Here is a 22,271-nt window from a genome sequence, read left to right on the forward strand (position 1 = left end):
TGAACATTATATTTACTATAAAATAACACATAATTCTTTATTTACAGACGTGTAAAAAAAATTCAAAGCTTTTGCTTGGTGAAATATATATGAATGATCGTTTTGAGGCCATTTTCCCCGCTAGAGCAGGGGTTAGCCTTGCGGGCCCCATGACAATCATGGTTCCCTGTTTGAGACAATGTTTTTATGGCGGGATGCCCTTCCTGGTGCCAACCCTTAGTCGCCTCTTACAATGCGCAGGGATACGATGTACCTATTCTAAGCCGGGGTACACACCTGGATCATTCATCCCAACAAGCTGGTACTCAATTTGCCGACCTCAGAAGGATGACAGGCTGAGTCAACCCCCCTGGTGTTAATTTAGCGATCGACCGGGATTCGAACCCAGGATCCTAGGATCCCAAGCCGGCACCCTAACCGCTAAGCCAACACCAGGCATATATATATATATATATATATATATATATATATATATATATATATATATATATATATATATATATATATATATTAATATTAAGTCTATATATATGTATATATATATATATATATATATATATATATATATATATATATATATATATATATTAATATATTAATATTAAGTCAGGAATATATATATATATATATATATATATGCCTGGTGTTGGCTTAGCGGTTAGGGCTATATATATATATATATATATGTATATATATATATATATATGTATATATATATATATATATATATATCCAGGGCTGTGTACAGTAAAGCAACAAACAGATCCTTTCCCATTACAGCCATTGCTGCATGATCTGTGAAAAACAAGTGTTGTCTGCCACCTGCAGTCCATGCTGTTTGAATTATTAGGAGGACACCCATTTGTGGTTGGGGGAAAAGATGAGTAAAATCAGTTCTCCAACCTCAGCACATTGTGACATCACCATCACAATGTAATATACTGCGGCCCTACAGGGCATCACTCAAGGCTCAAGGATGGACTCAAGTCCCAGGTTCAATATGCTCTCCTGATGTGCTCTCACAAGGGCGAATCATGTCTGAAGCTATGTTGTTTCTCTGCTTGTGGCATATTGAATCCTTGCCCTGAAGGCCTGATTCATGCTGTGATATGCCCTCTAGGGTTTGCAGTGTAGCACATCGTGATGGTGACATCATGGTGTTGCTGTAGGTTGGAGAATGGATGTAATTTCACAGTACAGTATATGTATATGTATATATATATATATAACATATATATATATATATATACAGTATATATATATATATATATATATATATATACATACATACATACATACATACATACACACACACGCACAGATTGACCCCCCCCCCCCCCCTAACTTGACGAGGAGGCAAGGCACAAATGGAGTCTCACCCCAGCAATTGCAGCACGACCTGTTAGCAACAAGTGTCGCATGCCACGTGAACACATTGTCTCTTCCCTGGTCATTACCTGTTAGGAGGCTTGAAGTCAGGAATATTAAATTTAGCCAAAGAAGCGCACTGACCCTATGATATGATGGTGACATCATATGCATAAATTATACCAACACATCACCTGCAAACTAGGTGGCATCCGTGTGGTACTCAATTATTTGCGGACTGAGATAAAAACTCTATGGTCAAAGGCAGAGATGTCAATCTAGATTTCGCCCTCAATCAATCTGTGCCTTGCTTCCTCGTCAAGTTAGGGGGTTCAATCTGTGTTTATTAGCGGCTTTTTTTGGTCACAAATAAACAATCAGCAGCAGTATGTTGTCCTGAGCCCACAATAAGGGCGAAATCGAGATCGACATCTCTGCCTTTGTTTCTTTGTGACGATAGAGCTTTAATCTCAACCTTCAAAAACTGGGGTACCATACAGACGCCTCCGAGTTTGGAGGTGATGTGTTGGTATAATTTATGCACATGACGTCAGCGTCATGTCATCGGGTCAGTGCACTTCTTTGGCTATATATATATATATATATATATATATATATATATATATATATATATATATATATATATATATATATATATATATATATGTGTATGTGTATGTATGTATGTATTTATGTATGTCTGTCTTTCCTGCATGATAAAAGTTCAGATGAGCTATATATATCATTAGATTAATGTGGTTGGATTATCCATTAAGGTCCACAACCAACAAATGGAATTAAACTCCACTACACCAATTTGAAACGACCAAAAAAGCAGACTTGGCCTCAGGCGATGTTTCATTTGTGGTCCATTACCTTCCTCAAGTCCCCACCTCCCGCCACCGCCGGTGATTCTTGTTTCTTGCTTAACGAGCCAAGATGCCTATCATAACCACCTGGATGTTGGATTCATGAGTGGCACTGTGCCAGGGGAGTGGTTTCTGTTGTTTGAGTGATTTTATTGTGCTTCTCCCCTTCTGGGACATATGAGAAGACAAGTATATGAGAAGGCGGTACATTTAACATGATTCACAGCCTCATATAAGACAAGCTTTTGGACAGACAAACCCAAACTAGATAATGAAGACAAAAATGATTGACATTTTAAGGTGAATTTATCCTGTTTTTCAGGTCCTCCTGTGAAGGTTGGAATGAGTATCGATATCTCCAGCATCGACATGGTTTCTGAAGTGAACATGGTAAGCCTAAGCAATGAAGTTACTTTATGTGGAGCATGGGAATACAATATTGCAACTTACATGGAATTAATGAGGAGAATATTCCAAAAAATATGGTGAATATCTGTCTGGCTGCAAAGAAAATTATTTGAAATTATCTGAAAGTTATCTGCTGTAAAATAACAATGTGCTGACGTTTCGAGCTTTACTCCATGTCTGGGGTAAAGTTTACTCCACTGGGGGTAAAGCCCAAAATGTCAACACTTTGTGATATTTTACGGCGGATTCCTTTAACCATTTTATATTCTCATGTTTTTATTCTCTTTTATCACAAATGCAGATCGCTAATTCTTTGCTGAAGTTAGCAACTGTTTTTATATAGGCATGTTATTCGTTTTTCCTTTTGTTTTTGTATACTAACCTAACCCTAACCCTAAACCTGACTTTAGGGTTAGGGTTAGGTTAGGGAACAGATGTTTGGTACTACAGAACTTTAAAATACAAGAAAACAAACACGACATAATAAGAATAACCGAAGCTTTTCGTGCTGTACTCCTTAAGGTAAATCACAGCAAGAGAAAGAAGGAAGTGAAATAACATGCATATACAGTATAAGCATGTCTATGTAAGATTGACATTGATTGGTTCATCAGTCATGATTTATTTGGTAATCTGAACACCCATTGGTTGACTCAGTAACCACTATCTCTGACTACGATTGGCTGGAGCGGTGCTGATGTGAAACTCGGTACGTAGGCAGTACAACCCAAAGATTGGCTGATCGTATTGTTACGGTTTTCCGCCGCCATTCCTACCCTTACCAAGGTGAGATTAAGCCCCTTGTTCTTTCTGGGCTGGCGTAACCGAGATCTGAGACGCCCCTTCCGGGCAAACGCAAGGTAGGGTTTCGGGACAAGTCTCGCACGCACCAGACATGGGCCCGATCACACTCACAAAGGGGAAATGCAGGCAGGATGATGTTCCCGCGCTGCCTTGGTCATCCAGGAACGGCGGCCCGGCGTGCTCTCCACGGTCCCAGCACGTCCCGCGAAGATGGCAAGCAGGTGGTGGAAAGGATCCTCGAAGCGCGTCTCTCGAACAAAGGGGCAGATGAGGCAGGAAGGTGGGAGGGAATGTACGCGTCTCTCGGCGGCTTTCCACAGCGCGTTGTCACCGGTGCGCTATCACTCGCGTAACCCAATGCAATAGAGGCTCGGCTTCAAGCTCAACCGAGCGTCACTTTAATACGAGCGCTTATACTTGGTTCATGCGCGTCTTTTCTCCGAACTCATAACTCTCATCAATACGTGCCTCTTCAACAGCTCAATGCACAAGCTCACCTCTCCCCGAACTGCTCGCTACCCGAACTCAACTACTCGTGGGGGCTTTGCGCAACGGGTTATATGGACACGCCCTGAGCCCTCTCAAACGTTCCAACCATGCCCTGTGACGCATTGCCGCAGCCACTCCCTGTGAGCCCTGATTGGCGGCTTGCGCTTACCGTCAGCTTCTTCGCCGCCCTCATTCGGTCCCGACTCGTCCTGCCAGGCCTGCCTCGTGTTAATTCGCGCCAAAAAGCCAAAGGCAGCACAAGGAGGCGTAGGTGGCATAATGCAATGAAACAATGAAGGACCTTCTCTCATTATTCTACTCAACGCAAAACTAACACAGGAAAAGGACTATGCTCACAAATACTAAGAAATAACTGGACTATCGCGAGGCTACATGTTGTTCGTGTGACTATACTATGAGGGGGAAATTTAACCTTTATTGTACAAAACTCAAAACCGCAACAGTATCAAACAGCATTTCCCTCTGGCGATTTGAGGGAAGAACTTGGGAGTGAGGACTCAACCGGTACGAGCATATAAGAACGTTCAAAGACCGTCGGCCATTTCTTGTTCTTCTGCCATTGCACGGCACTTGGCTGCCAACCCCGTCTCTGCAGACCAGTACAACACAGATATGTTCAAGATATTGAGTCGAGGTCAGAGTATGTTACATCTACGTATGTTGGAAGCAACCTTCATCCTTTCTACGGACCCTATATTGTGTTGTCAAAAGGAATTTGTGCATTCTCTCATTCCCTTTCAACATGGAAGATTAAAGTTGTTGCCCCGATCCCTGTCCATGGTATGTCTCCAAATTGTTAGTCCTCGGCTTTGGGGGAACCCCATCTCTTCTCCCTCCAAGGTATTGGTGCAAATGGTGAGTCGTAACTCTCAATTCTGCCCCAGCCAATGAGAGCAAGAGATAGTGGTGACTGATTCAACCAATGGGTGTTCAGCTTACCAATTATATAATGACTGATGAACCAATCAGTGTCGATCTTACATAGACATGCTTATATATGCATGCTCTTTCACTTCCTTCTTTCTCTTGCTGTGATTTACCTTAAGTCATCCTGGGAATTCTTCCAAAGTAAATTGCTCTCTCTCATGCACAGATTTATCCCATCTCGTCTTCAGTTGTCATACCCTTCCTCCCGTCCATGGTACACGGAATCTTGTGGTGAGGCTGTTGCCCAGAAACAACTTGCCTTCGTCTCCTGGAAAGCAAATCCAACGGAAGGAAATCTCATTTCCTTTCACAAAGCCTGAAACAAGTGTGTGTCCACCCTCAGGAGAGCCAGGAAACAATATCTCTCCGTTCTCAAGACCGAACTCTCTTATCTGTCTCCCTCTTCCAAATCCTGGTGGCGTCTGGTCAAATCCGTTTCTGGTGTTTGTTCCCCCTCCATCCCCTCCCTTACCTCAAACGGCTACACAGCTGACTCCGCACGTGAAAAAGCTGAATGCCTCAACTCTGTGTTTGCCTCTAAATCTTGTGTCCCAAACCCATCCCTCTCTGTACCCACCATACCCAGTCGTACCCTGCTGCTCCTGGACTCCGTGTCCTTTCCTCCTGACAAGGTGGAAAAGTTTCTGTCAACCCTCGACTCTGATTCTGCAACTGGACCCGACGGCATCAGCCCACGGGTCCTAAAATCCTGCTCTGCTGCTCTATCTCACCCTCTCTCTGTTCTCTTCACCCTCTCTTTTGCTCAAGGTCAACTGCCATCTGCCAAATTCCTATTCACCCCAAATCAGCCAACATCACCGCTTTGCACAAAAAAGGTGCAAAAACAGATCCTAGCAACTACAGACCAATCAGCCTTCTCCCAATTATCAGCAAAGTCATGGAATCCATCATTGCTTCGGATATGAAATCTTTCCTCTTCTCCAATGGCTTGATCTCTGATCATCAATTTGGTTTCAGACCAGGTCACTCTACTCTGGACATGCTGCTTCTGCTGTCTCAACAATGGATGGAGGTCCTCAATGCCAAACAGGAAATTAGAGCTGTCTCCCTCGACATATCACGTGCCTTCGACACGGTCTGGCACCCCGCTCTGCTTACCAAACTCTCCTCCTTTGGTATCCATGGAAATCTCCACGCATGGCTGGCGGACTTCCTCTCTAGTCATCGTCAACGTGTGGCCCTGAATGGGTTTCTCTCATCTCCTCTTCCTGTTCAGGCTGGAGTTCCCCAAGGCAGTGTTCTGGGCCCCGTGCTTTTTCTGGTCTTCATCAATGATCTCTCTGACTCTCGAAAATCCTCTCTATCTCTTTGCTGATGACTCCACTCTCTGCCGCTCCATTCCTCTTCCCTCAGATCGGCAGTCTGCTGCCTCCTCACTCTCTGAAGACCTGGACAAAATCACAGACTGGTCAAACAAGTGGAACATGTCTTTCAATCCTGACAAATCTCACACTCTTACTATGTCTCTCCGAAAAGATCGACTGGACAACCCTCCCATCTACTTTCTCAACAATCCTCTCCAAGAAGTTCTGTCGCTCAAGATTTTGGGTCTCACTATCTGCCATGATCTTTCTTGGGAAAACCACATTTCCAAGCTGGCCTCCAAAGCCAGTCGCCGACTGGGCATCCTCCGTCGTGCGAAGTCCTTCCTCGGCACACCTGAGCTCCTCACCACATACAAGGCTTTCATCCGCAGCTCAATGGAATACTGTTCTCCCCTATGGGCCGGTGCTCCTGCCTCACACCTAGCTCGGCTTCACGCTGTTGAAACCAAAGCTTTCAGAATTATTGGAATCTCCCGCGATGAAGCTATCTCTGAGGGCCTTTCACTCACTCACCGCAGGCAGGTAGGTGGTCTTTCTGTCTTCTACCGACTCCTCTCCGGCCATGCACCCCCAGCTCTCTCTGTGCTCTGTCCCCCAAATATTCCTACAGGTCGCACAAGATCTGCCAGCAACCCTCTGATGGTTAAACTGCCGAAATCTCGGCTCTCTGCTCACCTTCACTCTTTCATTCCTCTTTTCTCCCGCCTCTGGAACAAACTCCCTCACTCCCTTCAATCCCACTCCTCCCTCCAGGTCTTTAAAACAGCTGTTCACCACCATCTCTTATCTTCCCCCATCCAAAACCTTGATCTTTTCTACCCCCGCTAATTCACCCCAGATCCACCTTGTTTGAAATTCCAACTTCTTTCCTGGAAGTCCTGGCAGTGTCCATATGTTTTATACCTCTCCCACCGCCCCCTTCCCACGCCCCCCCCCCCCCCAAAGCCCTCGCCCTCTCTCAGATCTCTCGATGTCTCCATGTCTCTCGGTCCCTGCTCTCAAATGTTGTGTTTGTGTCCTTCCCCCTCTCTCCCCATCTTGTCTACCGCTCCCTATGTTATATGTTTTATGTGTCGGTTTGTCTTTCTGTGTGATTAATGTTCGCTCTTTCACGAGCCTCGATCTTGTATACAAAAAAAAAAAAAAAAAAAAAAAAGGCTTAAGGAGTACAGCACAAAAACCTTCGGTTATTCTTATTATGTCGTGTATGTTTTCTTGTATTTTGTATCCAATGTTGAGATTTATGGAACAGTTTTTTTTTTTTTTTTTTTTTTTTGTATACAACATCGAGGCTCATGTAAGAGATCGATGTTCCCGGAGTTGGAACACAGAACAGACCAGAACAGTGGATCTGGGGTGAATTAACGGGGGTAGAAAGATCAAGGTTTTGGATGGGGGAAGATAATAGATGGTGGTGAGCAGCTGTTTTAAGACCTGGAGGGAGGAGTGGGATTGAAGAGAGTGAGGGCGTTTGTTCCAGAGGCGGAGTAAAGAGGAATGAAAGAGTGAAGGTGAGCCGAGAGTCTTGATTTTGGCAAATTCACCAGAAGAGGGTTGCTGGCAGGTCTTGTGCGACCTGTAGGAATATTTGGGGGACAGAGCACAGATAGAGCTGGGGGAGCTAGGCCGGATAGGAGTCGCGAGAAGAAAGAAAGACCACCTACCTGCCTGCGGTGAGTGAGTGAAAGGCCCTCAGAGATAGCTTCATCGCGGGAGATTCCAATAATTCTGAAAGCTTTGGTTTCGACAGCGTGAAGCCGAGCTAGGTGTGAGGCAGGAGCACCGGCCCATAGGGGAGAACAGTATTCCATTGAGCTGCGGATGAAAGCCTTGTATGTGGTGAGGAGCTCAGGTGTGCTGAGGAAGGACTTCGCACGACGGAGGATGCCCAGTCGGCGACTGGCTTTGGAGGCCAGCTTGGAAATGTGGTTTTCCCAAGAAAGATCATGGCAGATAGTGAGACCCAAAAGCTTGAGCGACAGAACTTCTTGGAGAGGATTGTTGAGAAAGTAGATGGGAGGGTTGTCCAGTCGATCTTTTCGGAGAGACATAGTAAGACATAGATTGTCAGAAATCTTTCCTCTTCTCCAATGGCTTGATCTCTGATCATCAATTTGGTTTCAGACCAGGTCACTCTACTCTGGACATGCTGCTTCTGCTGTCTCAACAATGGATGGAGGTCCTCAATGCCAAACAGGAAATTAGAGCTGTCTCCCTCGACATATCACGTGCCTTCGACATGGTCTGGCACCCCGCTCTGCTCACCAAACTCTCCTCCTTTGGTATCCATGGAAATCTCCACGCATGGCTGGCGGACTTCCTCTCTAGTCGTCGTCAACGTGTGGCCCTGAATGGGTTTCTCTCATCTCCTCTTCCTGTTCAGGCTGGAGTTCCCCAAGGCAGTGTTCTGGGCCCCGTGCTTTTTCTGGTCTTCATCAATGATCTCTCTGACTTTCTCGAAAATCCTCTCTATCTCTTTGCTGATGACTCCACTCTCTGCCGCTCCATGCCTCTTCCCTCAGATCGGCAGTCTGCTGCCTCCTCACTCTCTGAAGACCTGGACAAAATCACAGACTGGTCAAACAAGTGGAACATGTCTTTCAATCCTGACAAATCTCACACTCTTACTATGTCTCTCCGAAAAGATCGACTGGACAACCCTCCCATCTACTTTCTCAACAATCCTCTCCAAGAAGTTCTGTCGCTCAAGATTTTGGGTCTCACTATCTGCCATGATCTTTCTTGGGAAAACCACATTTCCAAGCTGGCCTCCAAAGCCAGTCGCCGACTGGGCATCCTCCGTCGTGCGAAGTCCTTCCTCGGCACACCTGAGCTCCTCACCACATACAAGGCTTTCATCCGCAGCTCAATGGAATACTGTTCTCCCCTATGGGCCGGTGCTCCTGCCTCACACCTAGCTCGGCTTCACGCGGTTGAAACCAAAGCTTTCAGAATTATTGGAATCTCCCACGATGAAGCTATCTCTGAGGGCCTTTCACTCACTCACCGCAGGCAGGTAGGTGGTCTTTCTGTCTTCTACCGACTCCTCTCCGGCCTTGCACCCCCAGCTCTCTCTGTGCTCTGTCCCCCAAATATTCCTACAGGTCGCACAAGATCTGCCAGCAACCCTCTGATGGTTAAACTGCCGAAATCTCGGCTCTCTGCTCACCTTCACTCTTTCATTCCTCTTTTCTCCCGCCTCTGGAACAAACTCCCTCACTCCCTTCAATCCCACTCCTCCCTCCAGGTCTTTAAAACAGCTGTTCACCACCATCTCTTATCTTCCCCCATCCAAAACCTTGATCTTTTCTACCCCCGCTAATTCACCCCAGATCCACCTTGTTTGAAATTCCAACTTCTTTCCTGGAAGTCCTGGCAGTGTCCATATGTTTTATACCTCTCCCACCGCCCCCTTCCCATGCCCCCCCCCCCCCAAAGCCCTCGCCCTCTCTCAGATCTCTCGATGTCTCCATGTCTCTCGGTCCCTGCTCTCAAATGTTGTGTTTGTGTCCTTCCCCCTCTCTCCCCATCTTGTCTACCGCTCCCGATGTTATATGTTTTATGTGTCGGTTTGTCTTTCTGTGTGATTAATGTTCGCTCTTTCACGAGCCTCGATCTTGTATACAAAAAAAAAAAAAAAAAAAAAAAAAAAGAGTGTGAGATTTTTCAGGATTGAAAGACATGTTCCACTTGTTTGACCAGTCTGTGATTTTGTCCAAGTCTTCAGAGAGTGAGGAGGCTGCAGACTGCCGATCTGAGGGCAGAGGAATGGAGCGGCAGAGAGTGGAGTCATCAGCAAAGAGATAGAGAGGATTTTCCAGAGAGTCGGAGAGATCATTGATAAAGACCAGAAAAAGCACAGGGCCCAGAACACTGCCTTGGGGAACCAGCCTGAACAGGAAGGGGAGTTGAGAGAAATCCATTCAGGGCCACACGTTGACTACGACCAGAGAGGAAGTCCGCAAGCCATGCATGGAGATTTTCATGGATACCATAGGAGGAGAGTTTGGTGAGCAGAGCTGGGTGCCAGACCGTATCGAAGGCACGTGATATGTCGAGGGAGACAGCTCTGATTTCCTGTTTGGCATTGAGGACCTCCATCCATTGTTGAGACAGCAGAAGCAGCATGTCCAGAGTAGAGTGACCTGGTCTGCAACCAAATTGATGATCAGAGATCAAGCCGTTGGAGAAGAGGAAAGATTTCATATCCGAAGCAATGATGGATTCCATGACTTTGCTGATAATTGGGAGCAGGCTGATTGGTCTGTAGTTGCAAGGATCTGTTTTTGCACCTTTTTTGTGTAAAGCGGTAATGTTTGCTGATTTCCAGGATGCTGGCAGATGACCTTGAGCAAAAGAGAGGGTGAAAAGGACAGAGAGAGGGTGAGATAGAGCAGCAGAGCAGGATTTTAGGACCCGTGGGCTGATGCCGTCTGGTCCAGTTGCAGAATCAGAGTCGAGGTAAGACAAAAACTCCTCCACCTTGTCAGGAGAGAAGGACACAGAGTCCAGAAGCAGTTGGGTTCGACTGGGAAGGGTGGGAACAGAGAGAGATGGGTTTGGGACACAAGATTTTGAGGCAAACACAGAGTTGAGGCATTCGGCTTTGTCACGTGCGATGTCAACTGTGTGGCCATTTGAGGTAAGGGAGGGGATGGAGGGGGAACAAACACCAGAAACGGATTTGACCAGATGCCACCAGGATTTGGAGGAAGGAGACAGGTTTGAGAGTTCATTCTTGAGTGTGGAGAGATAGTGCTTCCTGGCACTCCTGAGGGTAGACACACACTTGTCCCGAGCTTGGTGGAAGGAACTGAGATTGCCTTCAGTTGGATTTGCCTTCCAAGAGGCAAAGGCAAGTTGTTTCAGGGCAACTGCCTCACCACAAGATTCAGTGTACCATGGACGGGAGGAAGGGTAAGCCAACTGAAGACGAGATGGGATAAATCTGTGCATGAGAGAGAGCAGTTTGCTTTGGAAGAATTCCCAGGAAGAATTGATGTCAGAGGCAGTGGAGATGGGAGACCAATCCAGACGATTGATGGCTGCTTGAAGACCGTCCCAGTCGGCCTGAGTGAAATGCCAGACTCGTCGACGCTGAGGAGGCTCTCTGAGAATGGCCAGAGAGATGTCCACTTTGACAAGCACATGATCAGAAGAACCGATTGGAGCAGAAGAAGAGCAGCAGACATTAGCAGGGAAGTTTGTCATAACCAAGTCTAGAAGAGAACATACTCCATTGGCTGAGATCCGGGTCGGGAAATTGACAGATTGTGTCAATCCCAGTGAGTCACAGAAGTCCTTTGCTGAGGTGCCATGACTGGTGAGAGAGGAACCCACACCCAACCAGCTGGCATGATGACAGTTGAAGTCACCACATATGAGGAAGAGAGAGTTGGGATGAGTGGATAGAAGTTGGTCCATGTTGTCAGACAGTGAAATGTAAATGGAGTCATCACTGTTTGGAGGACGGTACAGAACACATATGAACAAAAGGTGGGAGCAGAGAGGAAGCCGTAGCCAGAGGTACTCCTGGGGGTGAGGAGGAGAGAGGGCAGTGCAAGGAGAGTGAGGAAGAGAGTTTTTGATAAAGATAGACACCCCACCACCAGGACGAGGCTCAGGTCTATCATACCGGAGGAGGGAGTAACCAGGAAGAGATATTAAGGAATCAGAGACATCTTGAAGGAGGAAAGTCTCTGTTAAGCAGATCAAGTCTGGATTGTCAGAAGCAACCTGTATGGAGAGATCAGTCAGGTTTGAGCGAAGGCCCCGGATGTTTGAGGTCCATACCATTAATGAAGAGAGAGGGGGAGCATCGGGTACAGGACAGGGGAGGGGAGGAGTCGGGTAAGATGAAGGATGAGAGGGGGAGGTAGGGAGAGCAGTTGATAGTGTGTCAGAGATTACAGAAGAGTTCCAAGAAAGGGAAGGATGAGGAGGATGAAAGGTTTGATGGTGAAGGGATGAGGCACAGTGAGGGGTTGTTTGAGGGGGGGCAGAGGAAAGTAGAAGGTTGGGGGGGGTGGAGGTATGAGATAGAAGGGAGACGAAGTGGGGAGGAGGCAGCTTTGAGGAGGAGGGGGGAGGAGGGAGAATTGGAGAGGAATGGTATGGGGGGAGATTTGAATGGGAGGGGTTGGGGGGGAGTTTTGAAGGGGAGGAGTGAGGGGGGAGTTTAGGAGGGGAGGGGTAAGGGGGGAGTTTAGGAGTGGAGGGGCAAGGGGGGAGTTTAGGAGTGTAGGGGCAAGGGGGGGATTTGGACGGGAGGGGCAAGGGGGGAGTTTAGGAGGGGAAGGGCAAGGAGGGAGTTCAGGAGTGGAGGGGCAAGGGGGGAGTTTAGGAGTGTAGGTGCAAGGGGGGGGGGGATTTGGAGGGGAGGGACAAGAGGGGAGTTTCGAAAGTGGATGATTAATGAAAGACGAACATTGATAACAAATTGGGTTTGTTGTGATTTTCAAGTTCGCAATCCGATTCAGAACGATGGAGGAGGGGTGGAATGAATGTGAATTTAGACCATGTAGTGAGGGAGACGTATAAGAGATTGAATTTCTTTTTTTTGACATGGAATGAGATGGAGAGGAATTTGAAAAAAGCCTTTTAAATAGGAAGAAAAACAGCGTGTTGTAATATACCACTGAATAAAACACTGAAGGGGAAAGTTTATACATATTTAAATAATATTAAAACAGAACCGTAAACAATCTTATATGCACAAAGTACCAACGGGGGGAGAGCCGAGAGGGACCACCACGAGTCACGTGGACAGGGCAAAAGGTGGATGGCAAGGAGATAATGGGGGCGGGGCGAACAGCACACCTGGACAGAAAGTACAGGATGAGACAAACAGCACACGTGGAGAAAGGAAAAATAAATGTTTTTGGTTTTTTTTTTTTTCGTTTTTGGGGGGGGGGGGGGGGGGGGGGGTGTGGGGTTAAAACGTTAGACAAAGAGTATTATGTTCGGGGTAGAAGGGAAAAAACTAAGAGCCAAGCAAAACACGATGTAGGGGAGTTAAGTAAACAAACACCGATGGGGGTACAAGGCCGCACACGCGGAGCAGAACACGATTAATTAATTACGAGTTACAGGAAATTCAAACCAAAACTAACTATAAACAAACAATATTACGCATGGACGATAAAATAACGATTTAACAGACTGAAGAAGTTGGCTCCACAGGTGAGAGAAAAGAGAAATGAATAGAGGTGAACAGGAAGCCTGGATTTTGGTAGTTACGTCAGAAGTGGCTTACTGGCAGACCGTGCGCACCATGCAGAAACCTGGGGGAGACAGAGTAAGGAACGGTAAGAGGGGGTAAGACCAGAATGGAGGTGATATAAAACAGAGGCCACTGACCTGTCTGCAATGCGAAAGTACCATGCCCAGTGACTCAGCTTCACTGTGAGATTTTCCAATGATTTATGAAGGCCTTGCTTTCCAGGGCATCAAGCTGAGCAAGGTGTGAAGCAATGGCATCAGCCAAGAGGGGAGAGCAGTACTCCCTCCATGAAGGCTGTACAAGTACATAAAAGTTGAAGGTACACATGTAACCGGCAGACGAAAGTTCAGATGTGCTAAAAAAAAAAAAAACTTTGCATGATGGAGGATGCCCAGTTGGCGACTGGTTTTGGAGACCAACTTAGATATGTGATTTGCCCAGGAAAGATCATGGCTCATGGCGAGGCCTAAAAGTTTGAATGCCTTAACTTCTTCAAGAGGATTTTCAAGGAAGTAGATGGAAGCGTTTGCCAAATGTTGAACCAGCTTGTGATTTTTTTATCAAGATCTGCTCAAGGTCAAGGCAACTGTATCACTGCAGGATTCACTGTACAATGGGAAGATGAGATGGGGTTAATTTGTATATGAAAGAGAGAGAGAGAGACAGAGAGAGAGAGAGAGAGTGAATGTTTCGGTGGAGGATTCCCAAGCTGCATTATTATCAGGAGTGGCAAAGATAAGAGACCAGTCCTGAAGTGAGATGGCAGCTTTCCGTCACTGCCAGTCAGCCTGAATAAACTGTTAGGCTCTCTGGTGCTGAGGTGACTTTTTGAAAATATGTGGTCACCACTGTTAGAAGGATGGTGCAGTACAATAACAAACAAGGTGTGGGAGCAGAGGGGAAGTCCCAGCCAAAGCTACTCCTGAGTGTGTTGGAGGTATTCCACTATGGGATTCAGTCCTGTCGAACCAGAGGAGACAATAACCATGGGAGACACAAGGAAATCAATCAGGTGTGGCCTGTGGGAGGAAGTACTGGTCAGCAGATAATGTCCAGTTCATCAGCAACAGCCTGGATTGAGAGATCTATCAGGTTGGAGCAGAGGCCTCGGATGATCGAGGTCCACACAAGAGGTGCTGTTGGCTGGGTGCGGGAATGTGAAGAGGGTTTGAAGGAAATTGGAGAAGGCATATGGGAATATTGTGAGGGCATGTGGGAATATGGAGAGGAAGTGGGCGAAGGTGTAGAAGGGAGCAAGGGAATGTGGTGAGTTGGTGGGACAAGGAGAAGCTGAGAGAGAATGTGGCAGTGGCAGAAGCTGGGAGGGGCAGGATGTAAGCAGGGTGGGGGTGGGGGAAGAGCTGGGAGAAAGTGGGGCATGGGCAGAAGCTTGGAGGAGGTGGGGCAAGGCAATTACTGAAAGAATGGTTACAAAACGGCCATGTTTTAAACATCATCTTCTGTACTTGTATATTAAATATAGAGTAATGTATTGCATACTAGCAGGCATTCCCCAGTGATGTTCTAATCTTGTTGGCATTTTGAAGAAATCACATTTGTTTGTTTTTTAAAGCAAGGAAAATCTATATTTAATATTATAATATTACACAACCTCACACTCACACATGCACCTACACACAAACACACACAATAATGTGGGACAATTTAATATTACCTTTCACATAGCTACAAAGACTCAGGCACTATAGAGCGATTTTTTTTTAAATCTAACAAGATCGAAGTCGCTTTTTCAAAATTTTCAATTTTTTTTTGCGTATAACACTCCCAGGCACTCACTGATGAACCTTTGAACGTTTGACGAAGATCCGTTCAGCCATCTCTGAGAAAAATGGCGACACACACACACACACACACTAACATAGACTAAAGACTAACATAGACAAATGGTTCGCGTATAGTATAGATATTACTGTGTGTATATTTTATGTATGTATAATATTAAATTAAGTGATTTTTAACAACAAAAGTTCAAAGATGAATCTGTGATCTGCACGAAATAATGCAAGATACCATAAATTATGCCATTAAGAACTAAAACTATGAATTAATTAATTGTACTTGTATTCAGAAATGATATTGTGCAATTACATCAACATATCTTTGTCATAATTATCATAATCTTGGATTTTTTTTCTAGGTTTGCATTTCTTTATTTTTTATCTTCTGCATAGATTTATCTTGGAGGTAACAAAGGTACATGAAAATAAAGCATAAAATCAAACAGCCCAGCCTCATAGTTAAGAATTTGAATTCACAAGGTAAATCATGTTATTAAATAATAATTATGATCATAATGTTTTGTTATTCCAATTTATTTGGAATTTTTTAAAAATTATTTATTCTATATTATCCTCATTGGTTGTTTATAATTCTGGTGGTGCTGATGTATATTCCATCAAAATAGTAATCCCTTTCCTTTCATTAAATCTTTGTCTCTCCAATCTGTATCTGTGAATTACTAAAAAGAACGAAATGCAAGTGAGATACATTCAAAGTACACCATCCCATTGCCAAAATAAATAAATAACATCCTCCAGGGTGGCATCGCCGGTGCACCTTTGCACACCTCTCCCACCCAATACCACCATACACACACATATGTGTTGTGCAGCACCTATAGATGGTATTGGCTGGGAGAGGTGTACAATCGTTGATTGATAAATTTCATCATTAAAATCAATGAATAATAATCGTAAAATAATTTCTTAACCAATTGGATAATAGCACACCTCAACCACCAGTGTTTCATCTGAAGCTGTAACTTTTTGAAAAATAATTAAGTCATTAATCGGAAAAAATAATTAATTGATTAATCAATAAATTATAAATTGATTAATCAATAAATCAAAATATCCTTTATAGCCATATCACTTGGTCCCTATCATGTCCAAATATCAGCTTTCGAGCTCAAAAGGTGCCTGATATATTGCCCAGATGAGAAAGAAAATAAATAAGTGATAAATACAAAAAAAAAAAAAAAATCATAAAATAATTAAATTATTAATCAACTGGCTAATAGAATACCGAAACCACCACGGTTTCATCCGAATCTGTAACTTTAAAAAAAGAATTAATTAAATGATTAATCAAATAATTACATGATTAATCAATAAATCAAAAATACCCTTTACAGCCAAATCACTTGTTCATTGTGTCCAAAAGGGGACCCAAAAAAATAACAACAACCACGGTTCCCGAAAAAGGCCAACCCCCGCTTTGCGGGGAAAAATGGCCTCTAAAGGTGGTTATTTTATATATTTATTGTGTCCAAATATCAGCTTCCTTGCTCAAAAGATGCCTGAGATATTGCCCAGATGAGAAAGGAAATAAATAAGTACTTCATTAATCGATAATTAATTAAGTAATTTGTCAATTAAGTAGTTAGTCAATTTTGCAGACCTGGACAAAATCACAGACTGGTCAAACAAGTGGAACATGTCTTTCAATCCTGACAAATCTCACACTCTTACCATGCCTCTCCGAAAAGACCAACTGGAAAACCCTCCCATCTACTTTCTCAACAATCCTCTCCAAGAAGTTCTGTCGCTCAAGCTTTTGGGTCTCACTATCTGCCATGATCTTTCTTGTGAAAACCACATTTCCAAGCTGGCCTCCAAAGCCAGTCGCCGACTGGGCATCCTCCATCATGCGAAGTCCTTCCTTGGCACACCTGAGCTCCTCACCACATACAAGGCTTTCATCCGCAGCTCAATGGAATACTGTTCCCCCTTCTGGGCAGGTGCTCCTGCCTCACACCTAGCTCGGCTTCACGCTGTTGAATCCAAAGCTTTCAGAATCATTGGAATCTCCTGCGATGTAGCTAACTCCGAGGGCCTTTCACTCACTCACCGCAGGCAGGTTGGTGGTCTTTCTGTCTTCTACCGACTCCTCTCTGGCCTTGCTCCCCCAGCTCTCTCTGTGCTCTGTCCCCCAAATATTCCTACAGGTCGCACAAGATCTGCCAGCAACCCACTTATGGTTAAACTGCCAAAATCTAGGCTCTCTGCTCACCTTCACTCTTTCATTCCCCTTTTATCCCACCTCTGGAACAAACTCCCCCACTCTCTTCAATCCCACTCCTCCCTCCAGGTCTTTAAAACAGCTGTTCACCACCATCTCTTATCTTCCCCCATCCAAAACCTTGATATTTTCTACCCCTGCTAATTCACCCCAGATACACTTTTTTTTTGAAATTCCAACTTCTTTCCTGGAAGTCCTTTCAATGTCCATATGTTTTATACCTCTCCCACCTCCCCCCAAGCCCTCTCCCTCCCACATTTATCTCGATGTCCCTGCTCTCAAATGTTGTGTTTGTGTCCTTCCCCCTCTCTCCTCATCTTGTCTGCCGCTCCCATTATTTTGTGTTTTATGTGTCGGTTTGACTTTTTGTGTGATTAATGTTAGCTCTTTCACGAGCCTTGATCTTGTATACAAAAAAAAAAAAAAAATTCATTGATTAATCAAAAAACAAAAAATATGTTTTTGATCAAAGCATGTGCTCACTATTGTGCCGAAATTTCAGCTTCGTAGCTCAAAGGATGGCTGCGATATCACCCAGACAAACAAACAAAGAAGAAACCAGAGTGAAAACTGAGTACTCCCTTTCAGCGCGCATCATCGCTGGGCCCCCTTCGGTGCCCAGAAATGACGTCGTGTGGCGCCTGGAGATGGAATAGGAAAGGAGGGGTGCTCAACAACACGGACATGTCACTTTTACTTGACATAAAGTTTGTTGCTAGTCACCTACACCAAAAAGTTATATCATGCCACGTGCTCATGATCGCTCTAGTCTAGTCTGTAACGTATCATTAGAGTTTGATAATAAAAATAACAAGCACTGAACACTAATCTATGTGTATCGCGCTATTTTCTTATTATTTTCTATTTTTTGATCAACCCCTCAACTTCACCTTCATCTCAACTTCACATTCACCTCAACTTAGTTAATGCGAGAAAGAAGTTCATGAGGGGGAAAAAAGAAAGGGCACTGCAAGGAATAAAAAGGGGCACAGCCAAAGTGGCCGTAAACCTGGTAATATTGCGACGGCATCACGGCCACACAAGAGGGTATCAAGGGCATTGGCCATCGCGGACATCGTTAATTTTGTGCCCTGCTGCAAGGCCATTCCTGCACTCCCTTTGTTGTGATTGTCGTCCTCGTTTCCCGTGCTGTGAGGCCTCTTCATATCCCTTATGTTGCAATTCTCGCACCGTGTTTCCCTTGCTAGGAGCCTCGTCCCACGTTTTCCAATTTGTAATTTTCATCCGTCAATTTCTCTGCTCAAGTTTTGGGGCAGTGTATCAATGGCTGTCAAATCCGCTGATTTTATTGGAGCTGATTCAACACACACCTCGAGAAGCCTTTCTCTTCGAAACAGGCTTTCATTCAAAATGGTGCCAGAAGTTTATGACCTTTACCAAAACAGTCATCAAATACTCCTGGCAGGTAAAAGACAAGTGACAAGCTTCTGGAAAGAACTTATGGCCTCTTTGCATGCAGTGTACCCTCCGATTATGAATTACTTCATCCTTTAGGATTGCATAAAAGAACATGGCGGCTATAAGAATTTGTTGAGGCTCATTGAATATTACTGTACCCTAACAAAAAAATTTAAATTTGATTGAGATCAAAATCTAATTGAGGTCAACCTGCAACAACCTGTTGCAAAAAAACAATAATTTCAATTTAAAAAAACTAGAACGGCACTCAGTAGAGAGCATACCTCCACCTGGTTGGCCATATCACTCAGTGGTGAAGAATCACTTTAAAATTTCTACTGGCTGGGACCGGATCTTCACCAAAATTGAATCGATTCTTCCTTGTCACACACACAACCTGTCCAGGTTTCGTCGAAATCCATCCATAGCGTTTTGAGATATCCCGCTGTGTATCGTTTTTGGCCCCATCCCTCAATGGTGAATAATCACTTAAAATTTTTAATAATTCTCATATTCTAATCCATATTCAGATCTTCACCAAAATCGAATCGAATCGTCCTTGTCCGATACCCAATCGATCCACCAGGTTTCGTCCAAATACGTCCACAACTTTTTGAGATATCCTGCTATGTATCGTTTTTGGCCCTATCACCCAATGGTGAAGAATCACTTTTAAAATTCTAGTAGCCGGATCCGAATCCGGATCTTCACCAAAATCTAATCATTTCGTCCTTGTCACATACAATTTTTGTCTCGTCACACTGCCACATTTTTAGTCCGAATCAGTCCACAATTTTTTGAGATATTTTGTTCACAAACGGACAGACAAACGGACAAACAGACAGACAGGGTGGTGAAAACATAACCTTCGTCCACCTTTGGTGGTGGAGGTAACAATAAAAATACAAAAACAACAATAAGGTCAAAATTCGTCTACAGCAAAGAAAATGTTCCTCCTTCTTTAACAATGTCATCAAAAGTCAACCCCATAATGTGAAGCAGAGAGTGTGGCTCAATAAAAAATATTTTTATCCAAATAAAAATTATTATCCGTGGTTGTAATGGTACTATTATTATTCTTTCATATTTTGCATTCACGCATAGATGATCTAATATAATGGGAATTGAACCCGAAATGGTGTAAGGAGCTGTTTGAAATTAATTTGGTGCTCCATTCCCATGATACAAAAACTCTCTTTCTGATAATATGAAGCCCCTTCATCAGCAGGATGGTTTCAGAGCCTCCCCCCAGATGGGCTTTGCTGAAAATTAAATAAACTGGCTTGCTACGAATAAAACTGCATTAGAACTGTTTCAGCACAAACTGCGCGGCGGAGCATAATTGGAACAATTGGACCAACAGTGGTTATCGGCCTTTGAACATCATCTACTGCATTCGATGCCTTCCTGCTGGAACTTCATCAGTCTTAACAAGAGACAGAATCAACAGAACATTTATCAAAGTATGCTAAAAAACCATGGGAAGCAAGAAGCAGACATTCCTTGAAGTGAAAGAAGTGCTATTTTGGTCTCCTCTCTCTCATAGAGAACTGAGGTACCTAGAGGGGAAAACCACATGTTCAGATCACCTCCATGCCAATCTATCCCTTGATACCCTACAAAATAGATATGACATGTCTTTTTCCGATTTCCGACTTATAAATTTTGCGATTAAAAGTCGATTTCTTCTTCTTCGCATTTAGCTGTGACGTCACACTCGGAAGTTGACCGCCATATCTGTACTGTCTATGGGTTACATCAAGTTACGAATAATTTTCGAATTTCTACAAATATGCCTAGTTGATGCGTCCTTGGTGGTTGTAGTAATTAATACAAACCGACATGGTTTCATGCTATACCAATGGCCAAAAGATCCGAGGGTTGACAGAAATTGGATGAGGTTTGTCTGAAATACCCCGAGTGTGGGTCGGGCGTACACAATATTCGCTTTTGTGCTCGGAACACTTTACAGAGCACTGTTATAAAACAACAGAGATGGCTATAGATCTTTTGGTTATCCGCCACGATTCAGAGAGGAACAAACTTCAGCAACAAACTTCATGTCAAGCAAATAAAAGTCACATGCTCGCATTTTTTATCGTTCTTTTTAGTAATTCACAGATACAGATTAGAGAGACAAAGATTTAATGAAAGGAAAGGGATTACTATTTTGATGGAATATATATCAGCACCACCAGAATTACAAACAACCAATGAGGATAATATCGACTAAATAAATTAATTTTTTTTTGCAAATAAATTGGGATGACAAAACATTATGATCGCAATTATTATTTAATACATGATTTATGTTGTGAATTAAAATTCTTAAATATGAGGCTGGGCTGTTTGATTTTACACTTTATTTTCATGTACCTTATTTTCATGTACCCACTCCATGATTAAGCGGAAGAAACAGCCGTCGCTCGAAACTGTAAGACCATCTCTACACAGCTACCAGCACATGTACACGGGCAATTTGAGTGGTGAATCAAACACCTGTATTGGGCTGCCATCAACCGATCTCTCCTCTCTCCACTGGGGCGGGACATCGACACGACATGGAAACTGCAGGACATAGCAAAGACACAATGGTGGGACATGGCACAGACAAGATGGTGGGACACGACACAGCACGGACATGACTGTAGGATCCGGCATGGACACAACGGTGGGACATGATACAGCACGACCACAGACACAAATGGCATCGAGGGAAAGTATGAAATTGGACAATTCTGCAACTTTCAATACACTGGGTCAGCCTGCTATGGTGGGACGAAGCATTCGTCGTCCATTTGTTTGGCAGTGCCCGATTGTGCCTGGACGGTGTCTGAGTGTGCCTGTGCGGTGTCTGAGTGTGCCTGTGCGGTGTCTGTGCTGTGTCATGTCCATGTTGTGGCGTGTCCATGCTGTGTCATGCCGTGTCCGTTCTGTGTTGTGCCTGTGCTGTGTCATGTCTGTGCTGTGTCATGTCTGTGCTGTGTCATGTCTATGCTGTGTCATGTCTGTGCTGTGTCATGTCTGTGCTGTGTCATGTCTGTGCTGTGTCATGTCTGTGCTGTGTCATGTCTGCTGTGCCGTATTTCTTCTGGAGTAATAGAACTGATCTATCAATTAATACAAAATCCCTGATAAACCGTTGATTGAACGGAAAAACAAAATTTACTAATATATCGTGAACATGCGACCGGCGTTTTCATCTGCACTACGAACATCGCCATCTTCACTAACACCATCTTCATCTGAATCGCTCGCACAAGGCTCAAAACGATATGGCTCCACAATTCCCCCAAAAGTGTTTCCATCACTAATTTTGTCTCCAATCGTTTCTTCAAAATCCCACTGATCAGTTTC

General features: G+C 44.3%; 1 protein-coding gene across 2 annotated transcripts in view; it reads left to right on the forward strand.

The window, feature by feature from the left end:
* The window catches only part of LOC137414885 (gamma-aminobutyric acid receptor subunit beta-3-like), a 354,704-nt gene that overhangs the window by 140,108 nt on the left and 192,325 nt on the right, over positions 1–22,271 (forward strand). For both annotated transcript variants that reach the window (XM_078766743.1, XM_068100439.2), the window contains exon 3: positions 2,560–2,627. In XM_078766743.1, coding sequence (XP_078622869.1) covers positions 2,560–2,627 — 68 coding nt within the window. The remainder of the gene's footprint in view (positions 1–2,559; positions 2,628–22,271) is intronic.

The sequence above is a fragment of the Myxine glutinosa genome, chromosome 12 (assembly GCF_964187855.1).
Source record: "Myxine glutinosa chromosome 12, kmMyxGlut1.1, whole genome shotgun sequence".
Taxonomy (NCBI): Eukaryota; Metazoa; Chordata; class Myxini; order Myxiniformes; family Myxinidae; genus Myxine; species Myxine glutinosa.